Source organism: Nerophis lumbriciformis, linkage group LG38, assembly GCF_033978685.3.
Source record: "Nerophis lumbriciformis linkage group LG38, RoL_Nlum_v2.1, whole genome shotgun sequence".
In the NCBI taxonomy this organism is placed as follows: Eukaryota; Metazoa; Chordata; class Actinopteri; order Syngnathiformes; family Syngnathidae; genus Nerophis; species Nerophis lumbriciformis.
Genome location: NC_084585.2, coordinates 16,688,917 through 16,708,610, shown reverse-complemented (window position 1 = coordinate 16,708,610; position 19,694 = coordinate 16,688,917). Strand labels below are relative to the sequence as shown.

The 19,694-nt window shown below is 39.8% G+C and overlaps 1 protein-coding gene across 1 annotated transcript in view; it reads right to left on the bottom strand.

The window, feature by feature from the left end:
- Positions 1-16,487, bottom strand: part of LOC133578227 (sodium- and chloride-dependent GABA transporter 2-like) — a 92,600-nt gene extending 76,113 nt beyond the window's left edge. The window contains exons 1-3 of the mRNA XM_061932480.2: positions 16,083-16,487; positions 15,589-15,773; positions 15,239-15,373 (exon numbers count right to left, since the gene is read on the bottom strand). Coding sequence (XP_061788464.1) covers positions 15,239-15,373; positions 15,589-15,773; positions 16,083-16,090 — 328 coding nt within the window. The 5' untranslated portion in view covers positions 16,091-16,487. The remainder of the gene's footprint in view (positions 1-15,238; positions 15,374-15,588; positions 15,774-16,082) is intronic.
- Between the last annotated feature and the right edge of the window lie 3,207 nt (positions 16,488-19,694).

Below are 19,694 nucleotides of genomic sequence, written 5' to 3'. Positions count from 1 at the left end.
TTGACTATGGTAAGACCGGAACCAATTAACACAGGGTTTACTGTATTTACTGTAACATTTAAAAAAAAATATTTAAAAATTATTTCATGATATGAAACCAATTAATTTTTTGTCAGACTTAATTTGAATACAGAAGGAAGCAAATATTGTACGTTTTTAATAAAAATAAATCTAGCACCTGTGGATTAAACTATTTAAATCATAATAAAACAATTTAAAAAAACAACAACATCAAAATCAATAAATAATAATGACCAGATCTGAAAAAAGTCCAATTAGCACCAGTGTGTAGATTACATCATGGTTGGAAAACACAATGAGGAAATTTTAGTCTTTAAACTGTTGTTCAAGTTGGCCTAAAACGGGGGAAATAATATGTTTATTCAGAAAAAAAAAAATAACTGCTTGCTTTTAAAAGTGCCGAATTCACCATATAAATAATCACAATACAATAGTACAACGTTTTTCAATGTTTGGAATCTGCACCCCACAGAATAAGATACATTTTTAACCTTTGTTCGAGTTATTCACAGACTTTGGCAGGTTTGGGGGTTTTTGGCATGGCCTTACTAAAACATACTGAGGCACACAAACAACCAACAGTTCAACCTCAGCAATGGTAATAATTCCTTTGAGAGAACGCTTGAAGCAACTGAACATCTTTTTAATGTAGAGCCTCTGTGGACTGAATGTTCCACTCTGCCTCGCTGCACCTCAGTAGAGGCAGCATCAGCTGTGCATCAAATACATCTTATCGCTGATGATTTTTTTTTCTTCTTCTTCTAAAAGGCTTGTTTCTCATACATTCAGCCGTTACAGTATTTTTTTTTTTTTTGCAATGCCAAACTTTTCCACTGCACTCAGCTTGACAGTATTTGCTATTGGATCGTTTCCACCGGCAAAACCAAGTACTGTGAAACACAATTTTTTGTATCTGGCCATCCAGAGTTGAAACCGTGGCTGGTGGAGCAGATTAGCCATCATTGCAATATTGCAACTTTAGAGGATATGCAGCTAGGAATATCAACAATAAAAATGCATGCTATTGCTAACACGTTTAGTTAGACACTAAAGTATTTTACTCCAACGTCTTTTCTGCAGCACTTCGTTTTCTCCCTGCCCTTAGTCTCCTCTTGGATACAAATGTTATTAACAGCAGACGAAAATACAGGAGACCCTTGTTCTCTTGTTGTCTTGATGCGTTCAATGACACTTGCTTTTTACAGTTTCCCACGGTACTATTTTGAATTGGACAACCCGCCTTGTTTTGTTTTATTTGTTTAACTCCACAGACACGACTTGTGAAAGCATCTGGAATGTATTCTTAGCTATTTACCAATGTAGAACACCAGCAATGTTCAATTGTTTGCCAGTCACCTACAGCACACATTTCTGCAACTTCTTGTTGCTAGGCAGAGTTCATAGGTCTGGCATTGGCGTCTCACTGCGAGGAAAGAGTACAAGAACAAAAGCACAATTTTCCGAGAATAATGCCAATTGGGTTAAGCCATTTTCCTACTTCCTCGTATTTTGCCGACCTTGGGAGTATCACTGTACTTAACACACTAGCTCAAAACGACACAGATTAGGTTTTATATCAAAGTAATAATAATGCAGATGTGACAGGACATAGCCCTTCTAAGATAACTGCAAGGTTCCTGACAGTGGCGTCAAGTTCAAGGCAGTGTCATGTCAAATGACTGACACAAGATAGTGTGTTGTGTGGGGAAAACTACTAAAACCTTAATATTTATTAGTAGAACATTAGATGTGAGGCCAGTGAGGTCCTTTAGTATTTTTGTTAAACAAAAGTGTCATCATATTCTTAGAAAAAATGTTGACAGCACTATTTAAAGGTCCTATACTATTATAATGTTTCAGCAATTGTACATATCAAACTCTCACAATAGTGTATAGCAGGGGTCTCAAACTCGCAGCCCATGGGCCATTTGCAGAAGGCAGGCCCATATATTGTAAACCTCATCTTAACTTCATACTTTAGTGCAGTGCTTTGCAACATTTTTTGTCATGCACCCCCACCCCAAATTGAAATGAGATTGAGAATCTGATAATGTTTATTTATTTATTTATCAGTACAAACTACTCTGAGTGGCTGGCACAAGCATCTACATGCCACGTAGCTTTAGACTTGTGTGTTGTTTTCTCATGTTCCCCACGCCTTATCAGACCCGTATTTCATGTACCGTATTTTCCGCACTATTAGCCGCACCTAAAAACCTCAAATTTACTCAAAAGCTGACAGTGCGGCTTTTAACCCGGTGCGCTTTATATATGGATTAATATTAAGATTCATTTTCATAAAGTTTCGGTCTCGCAACTTCGGTAAACAGCCGCCATCTTTTTTCCCCGTAGAAGAGGAAGTGCTTCTTCTTCTACGCAAGCAACCGCCAAGGTAAGCACCCGCCCCCATAGAACAGGAAGCGCTTCTTCTTCTACTGTAAGCAACCACCCGCCCGCGTAGAAGAAGAAAAAGCGCGCGGATATTACCGTACGTTTCATTTCCTTTGTGTGTTTACATCTGTAAAGACCACAAAATGGCTCCTACTAAGCGACAGGGATCCGGTTCATGAAAAGACGCAATCTCTCCATCCGCACACGGATTACTATTTCACAGCAACTGCCTAAAGACTTTCAAGAAAAGCTGGCTACTTTCCGTGCATATTGTAAAAACAAGATAGCTGAAAAAAAGATCCGGCCAGAGAACATTATCAACATGGACGAGGTTCCACTGACTTTTGATATTCCTGTGAACCGCACTGTGGATACAACGGGAGCACGTACGGTGAATATTCGCACCACAGGGAATGAGAAGTCATCCTTCACTGTGGTTCTAGCTTGCCATGCTAATGGCCAGAAACTTCCACCCATGGTGATATTCAAAAGGAAGACCTTGCCAAAAGAGACCTTTCCAGCCGGCGTCATCATAAAAGCTAACTCGAAGGGATGGATGAAGAAAAGATGAGTGAGTGGTTAAGGTAAGTTTAAGTTTATGCGAAGAGGCCGGGTGGCTTTTTTCACGCAGCTCCGTCCATGTTGATATACGATTCCATGCGCGCCCACATCACGCTGGTTTTAATATATTATTAAAGTTTGACTGACCTATTTGACTGTTTTTTTGACATTCCTTTAGCGCAGTTAGATGCGGCTTACAACACGGGGCGGCTTATAGGTGGACAAAGTTTTGAAATATGCCGTTCATTCAAGGCGCGGCTTATAACCCAGGGCGCCTTATGGTGCGGAAAATACGGTATACAAGAATGTTTTAGCACAACCAATATACTTGGTCAAATTTCCCAGTTGAGCCTGTTGATTAATGCCAGCAGTGCTGCCACCTAGCTGGAAGCTTGTGTATCGTTCAATAATGAAAAAAAACGCTAATACTGTGAGTCCATTGACTCTCATGCCCCCCTGACACCTCACTCACTTTTTGAGAAGCACTGGTTTAGTGTAATTGCGGCACACACATTTTTGGATTCCACTAAAAAGAACCCTAAATATAATGACGGGGCAGGCACAAAAAATACAGGACAACACACATGCATTGGGTGACACACAGAGCAACTACCTGTAAGCAAGCTGAATTGTCTCTGACCATATTCTGGGGAACGCATCAGTGTTGAAATATACAATTTTTGCATTCAATTTTACATTTCTAATGAATTAAGAAGGCCTCCCCATCCCAGGGTCACTATAGCTGCTGGTAGATTGGTAAATTACGGCCCGTGGGCCGTATGCCGCCCGTTAATCTTTTCAATCCGGCTCGCCTGATATCTCCAAATTATTTTTTTAACTTTTACTATAGGAACTGGAGCCGCCAGTATGATGTGCAGTGCATTTTTCAAATTACCGGAAGTTTTGAGTGAAACAAAGTCTTCCAATGATTGGAAACTACGCTTTTGAGTGATATACGGGTCATTATGGTAATCTACGTCACAGCAGCTGCAAACAGACGAGGCAAGAAGCAGAGTGGGCGGAATTTCTTTACAGAAGCCAGCCTGAATAGTGAGTGTCAGGGAAGGACACGGAAGAAAAAGTGACAAAGGTGATATTATATGGATTATTATCATATGGATCTGTGGGAGTATTTTGTTCTTTGCATTCATGTTTCGCAGAGTTTATTACATATTTGTTGCATTTTACTATATTGTAAAAGATCGATCTTGAAGCGGTCGTCTGGGAAGTGAAGAGGAGAGATGTTCATATGTTCTTAATATTCAGTGTTGTATCGTTCATAGTTAACATTACAAATCCCTCATTTTTGATTTCATGTACAATCTTTTGTTCAGTGAAAAGGCTGTAAAATTCCATTAATTTTTTGGAGGTGGTCTGTCATAATATTTTTACAATTTTATCAGTCATATTGTGAGTTTTTTTGTTGTGTTTAGCTTTTATCCTTTTCTTTGGCATTTTAAGAATAGGAATTTATTTCACTAATGCTGAACAACCTACACATGTTTAAAGTGTTCCTTAAAAAAGGGAACAAAGCACACATACAGCTGAATGTGTTGCACTTTTTACAGCTATATCGTGTCAAAAAACATTAGACACAGGCAAACTCAGTCAGTATGTGTCCGTGCACTGAATGAGTCATATTTCTCAAGTAGTTCAACTCTAAATAAGCATCTTACAACCCATGGAAACACCTTAATCCGATCATGTTCGATTTTTGTAAAGTCAGACTAACACACCTGAATTATACGATTGAAAACCAGATCTCTCGACCGCCGAAGGCGACCCTTCGTATCGCGCAAGCGCTAGTCTCGACGCGCGGCATACAACCCGGAAGCTGATACCATTTAATACCCCCCCCCTAGTGTACGGGAGGCGCAAGGCATATGACCAATAGTTGCATTACCGTTTGAGTTTATTTTGAACATGCATGCATACAACATGATACATTACAATTTCCAGAGAGAATATATATATAAATATATATATATATATATATATGTATGTGTGGGGAAAAAAATCACAAGACTATTTCATCTCTATATATATATATATATATATATATATATATATATATATATATATATATATATATATATATATATATATATATATATATATATATATATATGATCTCCTGCTGGCCCCACTATGAACTGGACTCTCACAATATTATGCTAGATCCACTTGACGTCCATTGCACCGGTCGCCCAGGGGGGTCCCCACATCTGCAGTCCCCTCCAAGGTTTCTCACTGTCATCCCATTGGGTTGAGTTTTTTCTTGCCCTAATGTGGGATCTGAGCCGAGGATGTTGTTGTGGCTTGTACAGCCCTTGAAGCACTCGTGATTTAGGGCTATATAAGTAAACTTTGATTAATTGATTGATATGTATATATATATATATATATATATATATATATATATATATGTATACAGTGTATATATATATAAATATGTATATATTAGGGCTGTGAATCTTTGGGTGTTCCACGATTCGATTCAATATCGATTCTTGGGGTCACGATTCGATTCAAAATCGATTTTTTTTTCAATTCAACACGATTCTCGATTCAAAAACGTTTTTTTTTCCCGATTCAAAAGGATTCTCTATTCATTCAATACATAGGATTTCAGCAGGATCCACCCCAGTCTGCTGACATGCAAGCAGAGTAGTAGATTTTTGTAAAAAGCTTTTATAATTGTAAAGGACAATGTTTTATCAACTGATTACAATAATGTAAATTTGTTTTAACTATTAAATGAACCAAAAATATGACTTATTTTATCTTTGTGAAAATATTGGACACAGTGTGTTGTCAAGCTTATGAGATGCGATGCAAGTGTAAGCCACTGTGACACTATTGTTCTTTTTTTTTTTTTTATAAATGTCTAATGATAATGTCAATGCGGGATTTTTAATCACTGCTATGTTGAAATTGTAACTAATATTGATACTGTTGTTGATAATATTCATTTTTTTTTTACTACTTTTGGTTTTTTCTGTGTCGTGTTTGTGTCTCCTCTCAATTGCTCTGTTTATTGCGGTTCTGAGTGTTGCTGAGTCGCGTTTGGTTTTGGAATTGGATTGCATTGTTATGGTATTGCTGTGTATTGTTTTGTTGAATTGATTAATTTAACAAAAAAAAAAAGAATAGATTTTTTTTAAAAGAGAATCGATTCTGAATCGCACAACGTGAGAATCGCGATTTAATTTGAATCAATTTTTTCCCACACCCCTAATATATATATATATATATATATATATATATATATATATATATATATATATATATATATATATATATATATATATATATATATATATATATATATGTATATACTTGGCTGTACAATGAGACAAATTTACTGTGCCACATGTGCAAACCCTTCATGTTGCTCCTAAAATAAATACATCCAAATTTGATAAAACTAGATTAAAATGTTCACCCATCTGTGCAGCATGTTTGAAATAAATGTAAACCACAACCAAATGATGGATCACACGCGGAGGGAGCTCTGTGTATCCTACCCACCCCACCTGCGCCATGCACAGAGGTGAGCGGGGCTGCTCTTCCTCTGAAACTAGATCTTAGTTGAAGGAACTGGTCAGTAAAGACAACGTTTTTTACACCACCACTTGACACAAACTGATCTGCGCGCTAGTAACTACGAGGGTCAGAGGGAATATTGAACAACAAATCAATGATAGAAGTGACAAACTTGCCATCCAAATAATACCCCGTTTGTTGACAAGAACATACAGCCATGGAAGCACATTCACTCTATTTATTAAGCAGAGGTAACACAAAACATTGAAAGATTCACAAGAGCTGCAGTCAGAGTGGACAAAGTGCCTTTGCTGCAGCCTGCTGAGGTAACAAAAACAGCTTAAACTCAGACCAGTGAGTAAACTGGCTAGTGTCACACGCACACTAAAACTTGTCTTAACTGCATTATGCCAGATATTTGAAGTTTATTTTTTAGTAACACATTAATTAATTTCTCTATTATATGTATTAAAGAGCAATTATGTTACTAATTCAATTACATATTTGGTAAAGTAATGAGTAACTATAATTCATTACTTTTTAAAAATAATTTTCAGAACACAGCATCATGAAGCAGTTGGCAGGTTGGTGTTCCTGGCTAAAATATTTGTGTGTATGTCCTATAATAATGTTTACCTATAAAAACACCATTGTTAAAGGTCCACTATTTTCATGTTGCTGCTGACCTTTAAACATGTCCTCTTAAACCAGGGAACTTTATTTCACACGTTGTTATTTTGTGTTTTTGTTAGCTGAAGAAGTAAGCATAGCTAAATGTTTTTTTAAGAAGATTGGAGATTATATTTGACTTTTCTTATATTTTTTTGAAGGCTTTATCTTTTTTCTTATCTCAAACACCTCTTAAGTTTGGATCCTATTATACAAAACCTACTTTTCTTACTTGTTGGTACCTAGATGTGTGTATTTGGGATTCCCATCAGTCCCGAAAATTGAAAAACAAGGCATGGTGGTGGAGATATTTAATCACGTCAACAAATATTTTCATTTGTGGGTTAGTTTATGGGCTAAACTATATCAGAATATGAGTTTTGATCCATATTGTCCAGCCCTGCACTGGTGTTAGCGACAGTGCTGGCACAGTTTAGGGATGTTCTCTGTGTTTAATTGAGCGTTACAGTAGGCTTTATGATGGCATTTTGTTTGTGTATGAGGGCAAATGTGTACCTTGTTTGAGTGTTAATAATGAAATTGTAATGTTTAAGACATTTAATATTGGTACAAAAAATGTTCTGTTCTACAAAAAAATTCTGTGTGCAAAATTGAATTCTAGCTATATATATATTTATTTATTTTATTATATATATATAAATAAAAGAAATATTTGAATTTCAGTGTTCATTTATTTACACACATAACACTCATCTACTCATTGTTGTACTTGAAAGTACAATGCAATACAATTCCGGGGCAATGGCACCTATCAAATACACAGTAATGAAAACACAGTTGTTCTACTAACTGTACTGTGTGTTATGAGAGTAGAGTATGTGTGTGTGTGGCCCTTTAATAGGTGACAGCATGTGAGGTGAGTGACGTCAGTGAGTGTGTGGGCAAGAGAAGAGAGGGAGCGGTAGCGTAAATGCGGGGAGGGACTAGTTGGTTTTGTGTTGGATTGGCTGTGTGCAAGCAATCAATAAAGCAAGATTTGCAACTGATCACTGGACTCATCATTCACCCTAAAGTCGTCCGCTGTGGAGACCCACTGCTGGGTAAAGTGAAGGGTGTTGCCTCGAGCATACATCAGCCCTGGAGAAGTGTCTCCCTGCGCTCTTTGACTATGGTCTCGTTCTTCTGCTTCGTCTCCTTGTGTGCGCACACTGGACTCAGGTCCGCATGGAGCTGGAGGGGGCGTGGCCTCCAGCTCCGGCTGAATTCCGGGAGATTTTCGGGAGAAAACTTCTTCCGGGAGGTTTTCGGGAGAGGCGCTGAATTTCGGGAGTCTCCCGGAAAATCCGGGAGGGTTGGCAAGTATGGTCAAAGCGCTTTGAGTTAATTAAGTTAAAGTACCAATGATGGTCACACACACACTAGGTGTAGTGAAATGTGTCCTCTGCATTTAACCCATCCCCTTGTTCACCCCCTGGGAAGTGAGTGGAGCAGTGAGCTGCAGCGGTGGCCGTGCCCGGGAATAATTTTTGGTGATTTAACCCCCAATTCCAACCCTTGATGCTGAGTGCCAAGCAGGGAGGTAATGGGTCCCATTTTTATAGTCTGTGGTATGACTTGGCTGTGGTTTGAACTCACAACCGACCGATCTCAGGGCAGACACTCTAACCACAAGGCCACTGAGTAGGTTACTAGGCCACTGAGTAGGTTAGTACCGTGAAGGTAGAAAAGCGCTCTACAAGTATAATCCAAAAACTCAGTTCAGCAGAGTTAAGTGTTCCTCATGCAGCGATGATGTTAAAGGTGTTCAATAAACACATTACGTGCATGTACACCATGAATGGGTATTAAAAATTAATGATTTTGATCAGCACCCTGTGATTAATCTAATTAGAAAATGTAATTGTTTGCCAGGACTAATTTTAACATCATGCTAGGTTAGCATTATATTGTTTTGTGTGTGTTTTTTTGGAGCTAGGAAGGGTCAGAGGCCGCATTCAGTCTATTAGAAAGGACATTTTCCCTTAAGGATGTCATGAAAAAAACAATTTTTTCAAATGTTTATGAGCATTTGGTGCTCATAAACAGACTCCAGGAACACTTATTACTGTTGGGACATTATTAAAAAGTCATGTTTGCATAAAAGGGGACCTTTACCACTATTTAAGTTTTGGTATGGTCCCATCCTTGCTATTTAACACGTGCTGTGATTTCCTGTCTCTTCTGTGTATCTTTATTTGCCCTTGCATACAATCTCGGTCTTACTTGTCATAAAGGGTGTGCAGTAAAAGTGAAGCGGTATTCTTCTTTACAATAGCAGGGCGCTTTGGTGTGACATGCTCATGACACGGAAAAACTATTATTTTTCCATCATTGCCGACATATTGTTTGTTCATTCAACGCTTGCAGGCAGTAACAAAGCCCCCCCTGTCTACGCTTATGTTGAGGACCCTGAAATTTGAGCTGCGGTCCGCTGTCATCAATTATAGTATTCACATGTCCTGTGTGAGTAGCACCTGGCTTGGTCAGGCACACAGGTTTCTCAGGTTCGACCATCATAGCTGCTAAAGCGCACGTGTTCGTTATGGGAGCTCATTCGCTCGCAGAAAAGTGTTGTTCAGCATTTTTTTTTTTTTAAAAGGAATCAAAGACTTCTTGTTCTCAAGTTACAACAGCTTTTATTCTGGGAGTTTTGCTTTTGCTTTAGACCTATTACCTCTCCAATAACACAGACACTATTTTATTTGTATTTATTTTTAATGTACCATTATTTTTTATCACTTCTGATACGATACAGATATTGCAGCCTGGCCTATTGGCTGATACCGTTATCAATCCCATACAATGTCAGCATGAGTAAGACGTACTTTTTACTTATTTTGTAGTGTGGAATGTTAAAAAAGGTTCGATCAGTGTACTATTTAGTTACAGGCATGTAAAAAGTCTGCAGAAACGTGGAAATCTTTGTAAGTATTCATTTTCAAGTCGTTTTTTAATGAAATATCAAAACAAAATTAGTTGAACGCTCGCCTCAGCTACAGGTCGACAATCAGGAGCACCGAAACGAACTCGCTAGTTAGCATGGTTAGCATCATCTAGCTAGCTTACATGTTGTCACATGCATTTGCTCTCCGAGACACAACGTTGACAGCTGTCTACTTTGCTGCTCATCATATTTTGATGATTACAATCCGAACACTGTTCTAGAGCAGTGGTGTCAAAGTCAAGGCCCGCGGGCCGGATCTGGCCCGCCTTGAATTATTTATCTACGGCCCCCGGGATGATATTTGATTAGTATTAGAACCGGCCCGCAGGCCACGGCCACCTGCTGCTGTTTTGCACGCACCAATACTCCATCAGTGTTGTCGCTAGGAATTTTCAAAATGGAGTCCCAGGCAATGTTCCCTCTAAGGTGCGCGCCTGCGCAATTGCGCACTGCTCAAGCGTCCTCTGCGCACAGCAAATATATGCCGCGCACCAAAACAAATCCCATCTGAAGTCTAAACAAAATAAACACATTTATTCTGTGTAATTTTGCAATGCAACTCTGAGTGACAGTGACAACAAGCGGCCCTAACGGTGTTCGTCAACACCGTTCAATTGAACACCGTTCAATTATTGTAACGTCTATCGAGATGCTTCGAGGACAGGAATTATATCGATCACTTTATTGAGCAAAACTGTTTATATTCGGCCATAACCACACCAAAAACATGAGTAAAAAACTTCTATCTCGAAAAACTAGTCATTTTCTGCCGTACAAACCAGGCCAAAACCAGCTTGTCATCTGTCACCAACAGACATACCACTAAGTCACTGGTGCGTTTATGGCCACACAAAAAGTCAGACAACTCAAACACCACACAAAGTTACACTATGACTCCTCAGTCATATGTGTGCTTATTCTACTGTCATTTATTAATAATGTTAATGTATTTATATTAATCATGGAATGCTGTTACTAGAAAAAGTTACAGGAATGCACACTTCATATGCCATACTTGCCAACCTTGAGACCTCCGATTTCGGGAGGTGGGGGGTGGGGGGCGTGGTCGGGGGTGGGACGGGGGGCGTGGTTGGGGGCGTGGTTAAGATATATATATATAAGAAATACTTGACTTTCAGTGAATTCTAGCTATTTATATATATTTTTTTATTACATATATATATATATATATATATATATATATATATATATATATATATATATATATATATATATATATATATATATATATATAAATAAATAAAAGAAATACTTGAATTTCAGTGTTCATTTATTTACACATATACACACACATAACACTCATCTACTCATTGTTGAGTTAAGGGTTGAATTGTCCATCCTTGTTCTATTCTCTGTCACTATTTCAAAACACACACATTATACAAATATACATTATAAAATCAATAAGAAAACGGGAGCTCTAATTTGGGAGTCTGAATTAGGATCAGAAGTTCCTATATAAACATTGCGCACTCACGTCGCCTTTTTGTATTGATTACTGCAGCTGTGCACTGGATTCATTCACAAATACAAACTACAACTCACAAACACTTTAGAGTTAGGCTCCACCATCAGAATGTGTACTTAAACTTATAAAGATCACATGGATATTCTTCAGTGAGTTGATTCACCAAAACTAACCTGTTATACAGGAGTAAAAAGCACACAGGACGTTTCAATTGTTCACAGACTGGTCGCTCTCATCAGAATGACAAGACACTTCCGGTCTGCAGGTGATAGCATTCAATTGGGAAGAAACGCCCTACTGCCCCCTACTGACCAATGTGAATACTGATAAATGTGTAATGACAGCTCCAAAAACGAATTCAAACCACAAAATAAAATAAATAAATCAACACAAAAATGTGACACATTATGGGTGGGTCACATATGTATGTACAGTAGATGGCAGTATTGTCCTGTTTAAAAGTGTCACAACATTGCTGTTTACGGCAGACGAACTGCTTTACAGTAGACGAAAATTTGACTGCTGTTGTTGTGTGTTGTTACCGCGCTGGGAGGACGTTAATGAAACTGCCTAACAATAAACCCACATAAGAAACCAAGAACTCGCCCTCGATCATTAGCTGTTTAAATTGTGGGAAAGCGGACGTGTGAACAGGCTGTCAACACGTCACTCAGGTCCGCATGGAGCTGGAGGGGGCGTGGCCTCCAGCTCGGCCTGAATTTCGGGAGATTTTCGGGAGAAAATTTGTCCCGGGAGATTTTCGGGAGAGGCGCTGAATTTCGGGAGTCTCCCGGAAAATCCGGGAGGGTTGGCAAGTATGTCATATGCTTACATTTCATTGTGCAACATGAGGATGTTTAAGGGGAACTAAATGTGATCTCTGAAAGGGGTACAACAATTTCCAAAGCAGGACCCCCACCCAGACATATTGTATAATACTAATCCATAGCTTATGAAAAACAAGAGTTATTTTATTTTCATTACAAGTGGGCCAAATCACTAATATTAGAAAATAATCTCATGAAAATGACTCCTCTCATTTGAGTATTATTATAAAAGATTAAGACAGGTGTGCTGCTGGTATTGCCACTTGCTATGTTGCTCACATGTGCTCCACTGAATGCTCAGGGAGTTTTTGTGTTTGCTCAGGCACATGAACAATTAGAGGGAACATTGGTCCCAGGGACCCCATTAAGTCATAAAAATGGGGTCCCACAGTACATTTTTGGGGTCCCACTTTTTTGTAACCGTTTTGAAAACAAATGATAAATGTATGCATCCTGTTATAGCTCACATTCTATATTGTGTTTTGGAAAAAGGTTGTCTGGTTGTATTCAGTAATAAAAGTTTGTATTCAGTTATAAACATTCATTCACTTTCTTCTTTCCTTCATGGATCTAAACTTTACTGCTGTGGGTATTTTTTTCTATATTTTTATTGTAATATTTTCAGAATGTTGTTTGTTTTATTTTTGGCCAAAGTAAGACAAAGAAAACAATCTGAAGTTGTCTTTATTTTTTAGTTTTAATGCCATGATTTTAATAGTCCGGCCCGCGTGTGCACAGATTTTCCTCCATGCGGCCCCTGAGCTAAAAATGAGCTTGACACCCCTGTTCTAGACTAGAGCATTTATTAGTAGCCTGCGAGAAAGTATATTTTTGACGTGACAGATTGTAAACAGATGTCACAACACCGGAAGTAAATTACCAAAAGGGGGACGTGGCTACAGGATAGAGTTGCCAAATGGGAAATATTTTCTGAGTTCTCTGCATGCATGTTATAGAATTTTACATTACATTTCCAGTGGTAATAATGTTAGCAAAGTATCTACTTAAGAAATAATATTTGGTGCATTATATGGTACACTTGAGTGTGAAAAAGACAGCCAAAAGAAGTAGGTGGATGAGAATAAATCTAAAGGTAAAATATAATGTAGAAATGCACCCAATTGCAGGAAATGTAGTCTTGATTTTCAACATGCGTGACAGCACTTCTTGCTGATAGAACTTATTCTCTTTTTTTTCGTCAGTTTTTCTCTTTTTTTCCTCAAAGGATGCTCACATGCCTGTAGTTTAATATATGTTGTTTTCTTACGCTTAAGTATTCATTTTCAAGTCGTTTTTTAATGAAATATCAAAACAAAATTAGTTGAACGCTCGCCTCAGCTACAGGTCGACAATCAGGAGCACCGAAACGAACTCGCTAGTTAGCATGGTTAGCATCATCTAGCTAGCTTACATGTTGTCACATGCATTTGCTCTCCGAGACACAACGTTGACAGCTGTCTACTTTGCTGCTCATCATATTTTGATGATTACAATCCGAACACTGTTCTAGAGCAGTGGTGTCAAAGTCAAGGCCCGCGGGCCGGATCTGGCCCGCCTTGAATTATTTATCTACAGCCCCCGGGATGATATTTGATTAGTATTAGAACCGGCCCGCAGGCCACGGCCACCTGCTGCTGTTTTGCACGCACCAATACTCCATCAGTGTTGTCGCTAGGAATTTTCAAAATGGAGTCCCAGGCAACGTTCCCTCTAAGGTGCGCGCCTGCGCAATTGCGCACTGCTCAAGCGTCCTCTGCGCACAGCAAATATATGCCGCGCAGAGGAGCAAAGGATGCTCACATGCCTGTAGTTTAATATATGTTGTTTTCTTACGCTTCTCAGTCTCATTTGCAAGTATGCATTTATTTTATCTTGTCCTAGGTGTGTTGTCAGTCAAGAATTAGTCTTTGCAATTAAGTTGAATGTGCCAATCTTGTATTTTGTGGAAGTATTGTACTTATCAGCTGTTTGATTTGTAATGAGCATATTTGTTGGTTAGTTTGAATAAAAGCTCACAATGAGTGAATTATTTGAGTTGAAGGATAAAATGAGATACAATGAAAAAAAAATGTTATGTATTTGTTTGATACATATATATGTAAGTAATAAGAAACTATAATGATTTGATACTTGTTTATATTGACAAATATGCTGTTTTAGACTGCAATATTGTTCAATTCAGGACACTTAGCTTGTGTGCTATTGTGTGCTTAGCTGTTGTGTAGCTGCTAACTCCCAGTAGCCTATGTTTACCTTTTGTAAATGACTTGACTAAAATAGAAGAAAAGACCAACCTTGTGTTGTGTTGGAGGACATTTGGATGTTAACTGGCTGTCCGCTGCAGGACTGTTTGTATCGCAGTGCTCATAAGGGATATTTTAGATGCAAGCTGATATCATGTGATGCTGTTTTTTGATGGTATCAGACCAATATCCAATATTAATATTGGATTTGGCCTTTTTAGTTTTTCTTTCATATCTTCTCACATAATTTCTTACACTCTTTTGCAACATTTCCAACTCTAAAATGTCCCAAAGCGTATTCATTACAAAATGAGTGCAGTCTGAAACATCCTTGCAGATATTTGTAACTTTGTATTTATGGGTTGAACTTGTGCACGCCAGCAATGAGAAGCAACAATCTCTTGTCCGGGCTATGATTCATTTTGCACAGCTACTGTAATTATTATGACGATGATTCGAATGAAGAGGTGACGACGGGGCCGTGTTTCACACCTCCTAAATTATGTAGCTTTTTGTTGAATTATTCACTTCTTCTCACAATACTAACCTTCAAACAAAGGGCAGAAGTGCCTCCAGCAGGTAATGCATCCCTGAGATGTATACTGGCCCATGGCTGTCTCCAGGAGGAACATGGGGATGCCACAAGCCAGGAGAAAGAGAACGTATGGAACCAAAAAGGCCCCTAGGAAGATCAGAGAAGAAGTGTGTCAAACATTTTCATGTGTGGGTTTTGGTAACTTCCCTTGACATTGTGACCCCGCTTTGTGGCTAGGGCAACTTCCTTATCAGTTAAATCTATATTATGACTAACTGCGCATGGTCAATGCACGGCAGGAAACAGGAAATAGGAAAGCACGGGTAGAATGAGTCGCCTTCTCGTGTGGGAGTCGTGCTCACCTCCCCCATTTTTGTAGCACAAGTAGGGAAACCGCCAGAGGTTTCCCAGGCCCACCAGGGTCCCTGCAACGGCCAGAAGGAACTCCAACTTGTTGGCCCACTTGCCTCGATCCAAGAGCTGAGTTTTCTTGGTCAGGCTGCCGCCTTGGACCGGTGCTTCGCGACTGTTTCCTTTCAGGAATTCCCTTTGGCATTTTGAAAAGAAGATTAATTACAAATAGAGTGCAAACTCATGGCAAACGTCCGTCTCCGTGCTTCGCATACAGACTGACAAATATTTATCACTCAGTTTAATTCTATTTTGCACCGCTCGGACTCTTTGTTAATTTATTGGTAGAACTTGAACCAGCAAACTGCAAGTTTTCACTTGCTACAAGTGTTTCCCGAGTGGCAGCACTTGTTTTATAGAAGACAACACTCCCCCAGAATTAAAAAAAAAAGTCATCAATGTATCCAGCAGCATGGTGAATAAGCGAGAAAGACTCGGTACTTACCCCTCCATCACTGAGCCCCCTCCCTTGAGAGTTGCTTACAGCAACAACAAAGTGATCAGTATTCCTCTCGGCTGGATGCACCACAGAATCTCTGTTCAAACAAAAAGTCATGAGCGGAGCCAGAGTGCGAATCGGGTTGCCCTCTCTGAGACGCGCAGCTCTCCACACCATGCGGCCGCACTTGAAAAAGTGTTTGGCTCTGACAAAGGTTCAAGGTAGACACCACTTCCCTGCTGTATTTTTCCACTGAGCAGCTCCAGTCACTGAGATTAGCACAGTTGCTAACAACTAAACCAAATCAGCTGAGCCGTCTCTTGTTATTTTGCTGGCTGTAAACAGGCTGCATTTATCTGCGAACTGGGAATTTGTCTAGTTGAGCCGTAAATTGTGCCAAAAAAAAAAAAAAGAACCAACACAATGACAATAGCCTTTTCTCTATGCAAACATCATCCCCCGGTGAATAGCAGATCTTTATCATCATTTCATGTGTCATGCAGCCCTTTTTCCACACACGGTGTTTAACCAAATGACATGCATCACCATAAATATGACTTTTTCAAATCATATTTACTTTTGATTAATAATGAACTATATTATCTTAAAAAGCTCACAGTGTTCACATTCCTTTTATAGCCTACTATTTACTTCCTCTTTTCGGCTTTTATGGTCCACTACGTTTTTTCCCCTGGTACCATGGTGCTTTATTACTCTGCTTATCTGGTTATAAAACACAGTTAGATGCTCGTATTTAGGTTATTACAGTTGTAAATATTTGTCACTCACCTTAAAGTTTACTTTGAGTCACTACTATACCATATATGAAGAAGAAGAAAAAACATATGCATCCATATTTACACAAATTATATACAGTATAAATTTGTCATTTTAATTATAACAGAAATAAATTACAAAAATTATTTAAAAAAAACGAATTAAAGTTATGTGTTTACTTAAATAAATATTTATACAATGTAATACAGTGTTTTCCATGCATTCATTAATTTGTGGCGACTCGCAACAAAACAATTTGGCATGAAAAAAAACTTCTTCTTTTTCCAATATTTGGCATTGCGAAAAGGTTTCACCAACACTTCACCTCCCAGGTGATATATGTGCTGCCATCCACTGGAAACCCCGTTTGACAAAATATTGACCGCATTAATCGTTTAAAAATGTGTGTTTTGAGCAACAGGTTTCCGCGGCTAACCAAAACATAATGCCGAGCAGCGGACTGGCCTTGCAGTGCAGAGTTTCCACAGTGTTGTGTGACGCTATGCCTGTAAGTAGGAATTATGTACATTTTGTTTCAATAAAATTCACAAGTTTATTGTTTGTACAAGTTTAAAAAGATTTTGTTGCTAATTTTTGTTAGCCTGTCAATGGGATCGTCCATTGTATGTTAGCATTAAGCTAATGGTATAAGTGGCAACCTTAATCCTGTATAGTTGCCTTTATATTTTATTCAGTTTAAATTAAACTCTTTTGTCAATTTAACCTGATTCCTTCATGAATGTGCACTTCATGGGCGTATCAATGTACTTTCCTTTGTGTGCTTAGACTTACAGTAACTTCATGCTGCTGCCCACTGCTCTCCTCACCTCACAGGGGGTGATCAAGAGTGATGGGTCAAATGCAGAGAATCATTTCGCCACACCTAGTGTGTGTGTGACAATTATTGGTACTTTGACTTTTTTAATTGTGGGAATTATCAATAAACAACTTTCGAGTTAGAAGTTTTTTTTCATCTCTAATTTAAAAGACTCTTTACCTATCTGCCAAACTAAATTCCATCATTCAGACACGTAGGAATAATATGTAAATAAACCAGCGTGCAAAGTGTGGCTTGTGTTACATTGTAGTAATAAAATAAAAAGTAAACATTAAAAAATGTTGCAAAATGCTATAATGTAACAAGAAAAATATGTTGATACTAATAACTAATAACAACAAGGTTTGTCTTTAAATGTGTATATGTCATGATCTGTGGTCTAGATCATGTTTTGTGTAGTCATGTTCTTGTCAGAGTTTGTAGGTGACGAACCCCAAGATGCAGAGAAGGCGGCAGGCATTGTGCGGGAAAACATTATTTAATGTTAAAAAAAATAAAGAAAAAAACACAAACCAGGAACTAGGAACAGGAAACAGGATGCCAGGAAAATAGGAACTATAAGACGAGGAACAAAAAGACAGCAAGCTACAAACAGCTACAGAATATAGCTTACCGCTACCACATCCAGCTACACTGACATCGACAAGTAGAAATGACAATAATCCAGCGCAGAGTGGAGGACAAAGCAGGTTTAAATAGCAGCTGGCTGATTGACACCAGGTGTGGCCCGGTGCCAATCAGCCACAGCTGAGGGGAAAAAGCACTCAGGGAGACAATCAGGAAATAACCAAAATAAGAGTGCTGACAGGAACTAAAGACAGGAAACAAAGACAAACACAGAGGAAAAACTAAGACATAGCCAAACTGACAGTAGCCCCCCTTCCCATAACGGATACCAGACGTTCTAGAAAACAGATCCCCCCCCCAAAAAAACAGTCCAAAGTCACGGAAGGGTGGAGGGAGGACAAGGAGGTGGGCCGCCAGGCTAAGTGTCCCCGCAACCAGCGGGGAAGAGTCAGGTGGCGACGGCGAGTTGAGCGCCGCCGCAATTGGCGAGGCGGTCACCCGTGAAACGACCACATCCGTGGCCGACAAGAGGATGGTGGCGCCGTCTGCTGCTGGCCCACCGGAGAGGATGGTGGCGCCGTCTGCTGCTGGCCCACCGGAGAGGATGGTGGCGCCGTCTGCTGCTGGCCCACCGGAGAGGATGGTGGTGGCGCCGTCTGCTGCTGGCCCACCGGAGAGGATGGTGGTGGCGCTGTCTGCTGCTGGCCCACCGGAGAGGAGGATGGTGGCGCTGTCTGCTGGCCCACCGGAGAGGAAGGTGGCGCAGTCTGTTGCAGACCCACCGGAGATGATGGCCCCTTCTGTTGCAGACCCACCGGAGATGATGGCGCCGTAGGTTGCAGACCCACCGGAGATGATGGCGCCGTAGGTTGCAGACCCACCGGAGATGATGGCGCCGTAGGTTGTAGACCCACCGGAGATGATGGCGGCATCTGCCGGCCCACCGGAGATGATGGTGGCGTCTGCCGGCCCACCGGAGATGATGGTGGCGTCTGCCGGCCCACCGGAGATGATGGTGGCGTCTGTTGCAGACCCACTTGAGATGATGGCGCAGTCTGTTGCAGACCCACTGGGGCGAGAAGTAGCTGTGCCTCCCCAGCTGCACAGCTACTCATAGCCCCCCCCCCTCAAGGGACGGATCCCAGACGTCCCCCGAGAAGCCAACATAGGACAGGGATGGGTGGGAGGGATTACAAAACGAGGCAAAGCTTTTTTTGGATTCGGCCATCAATGATAAAGCTTTGTTAAGTCTCTCTGCCAAAGAAATCTCCGCGGGTTTTGTTTTAGGCTGGATTATTCTGTCAGGTTGTGTAGGTGGTGACGAACCCCAAGATGCAGAGATGGCAGGCTTTGTCCAGGAAAACATCATTTAATGTTCATAAAATAAAAGTAAAAACACAAACCAGGAACTATGAACAGCCAAAACTGAAAACAGG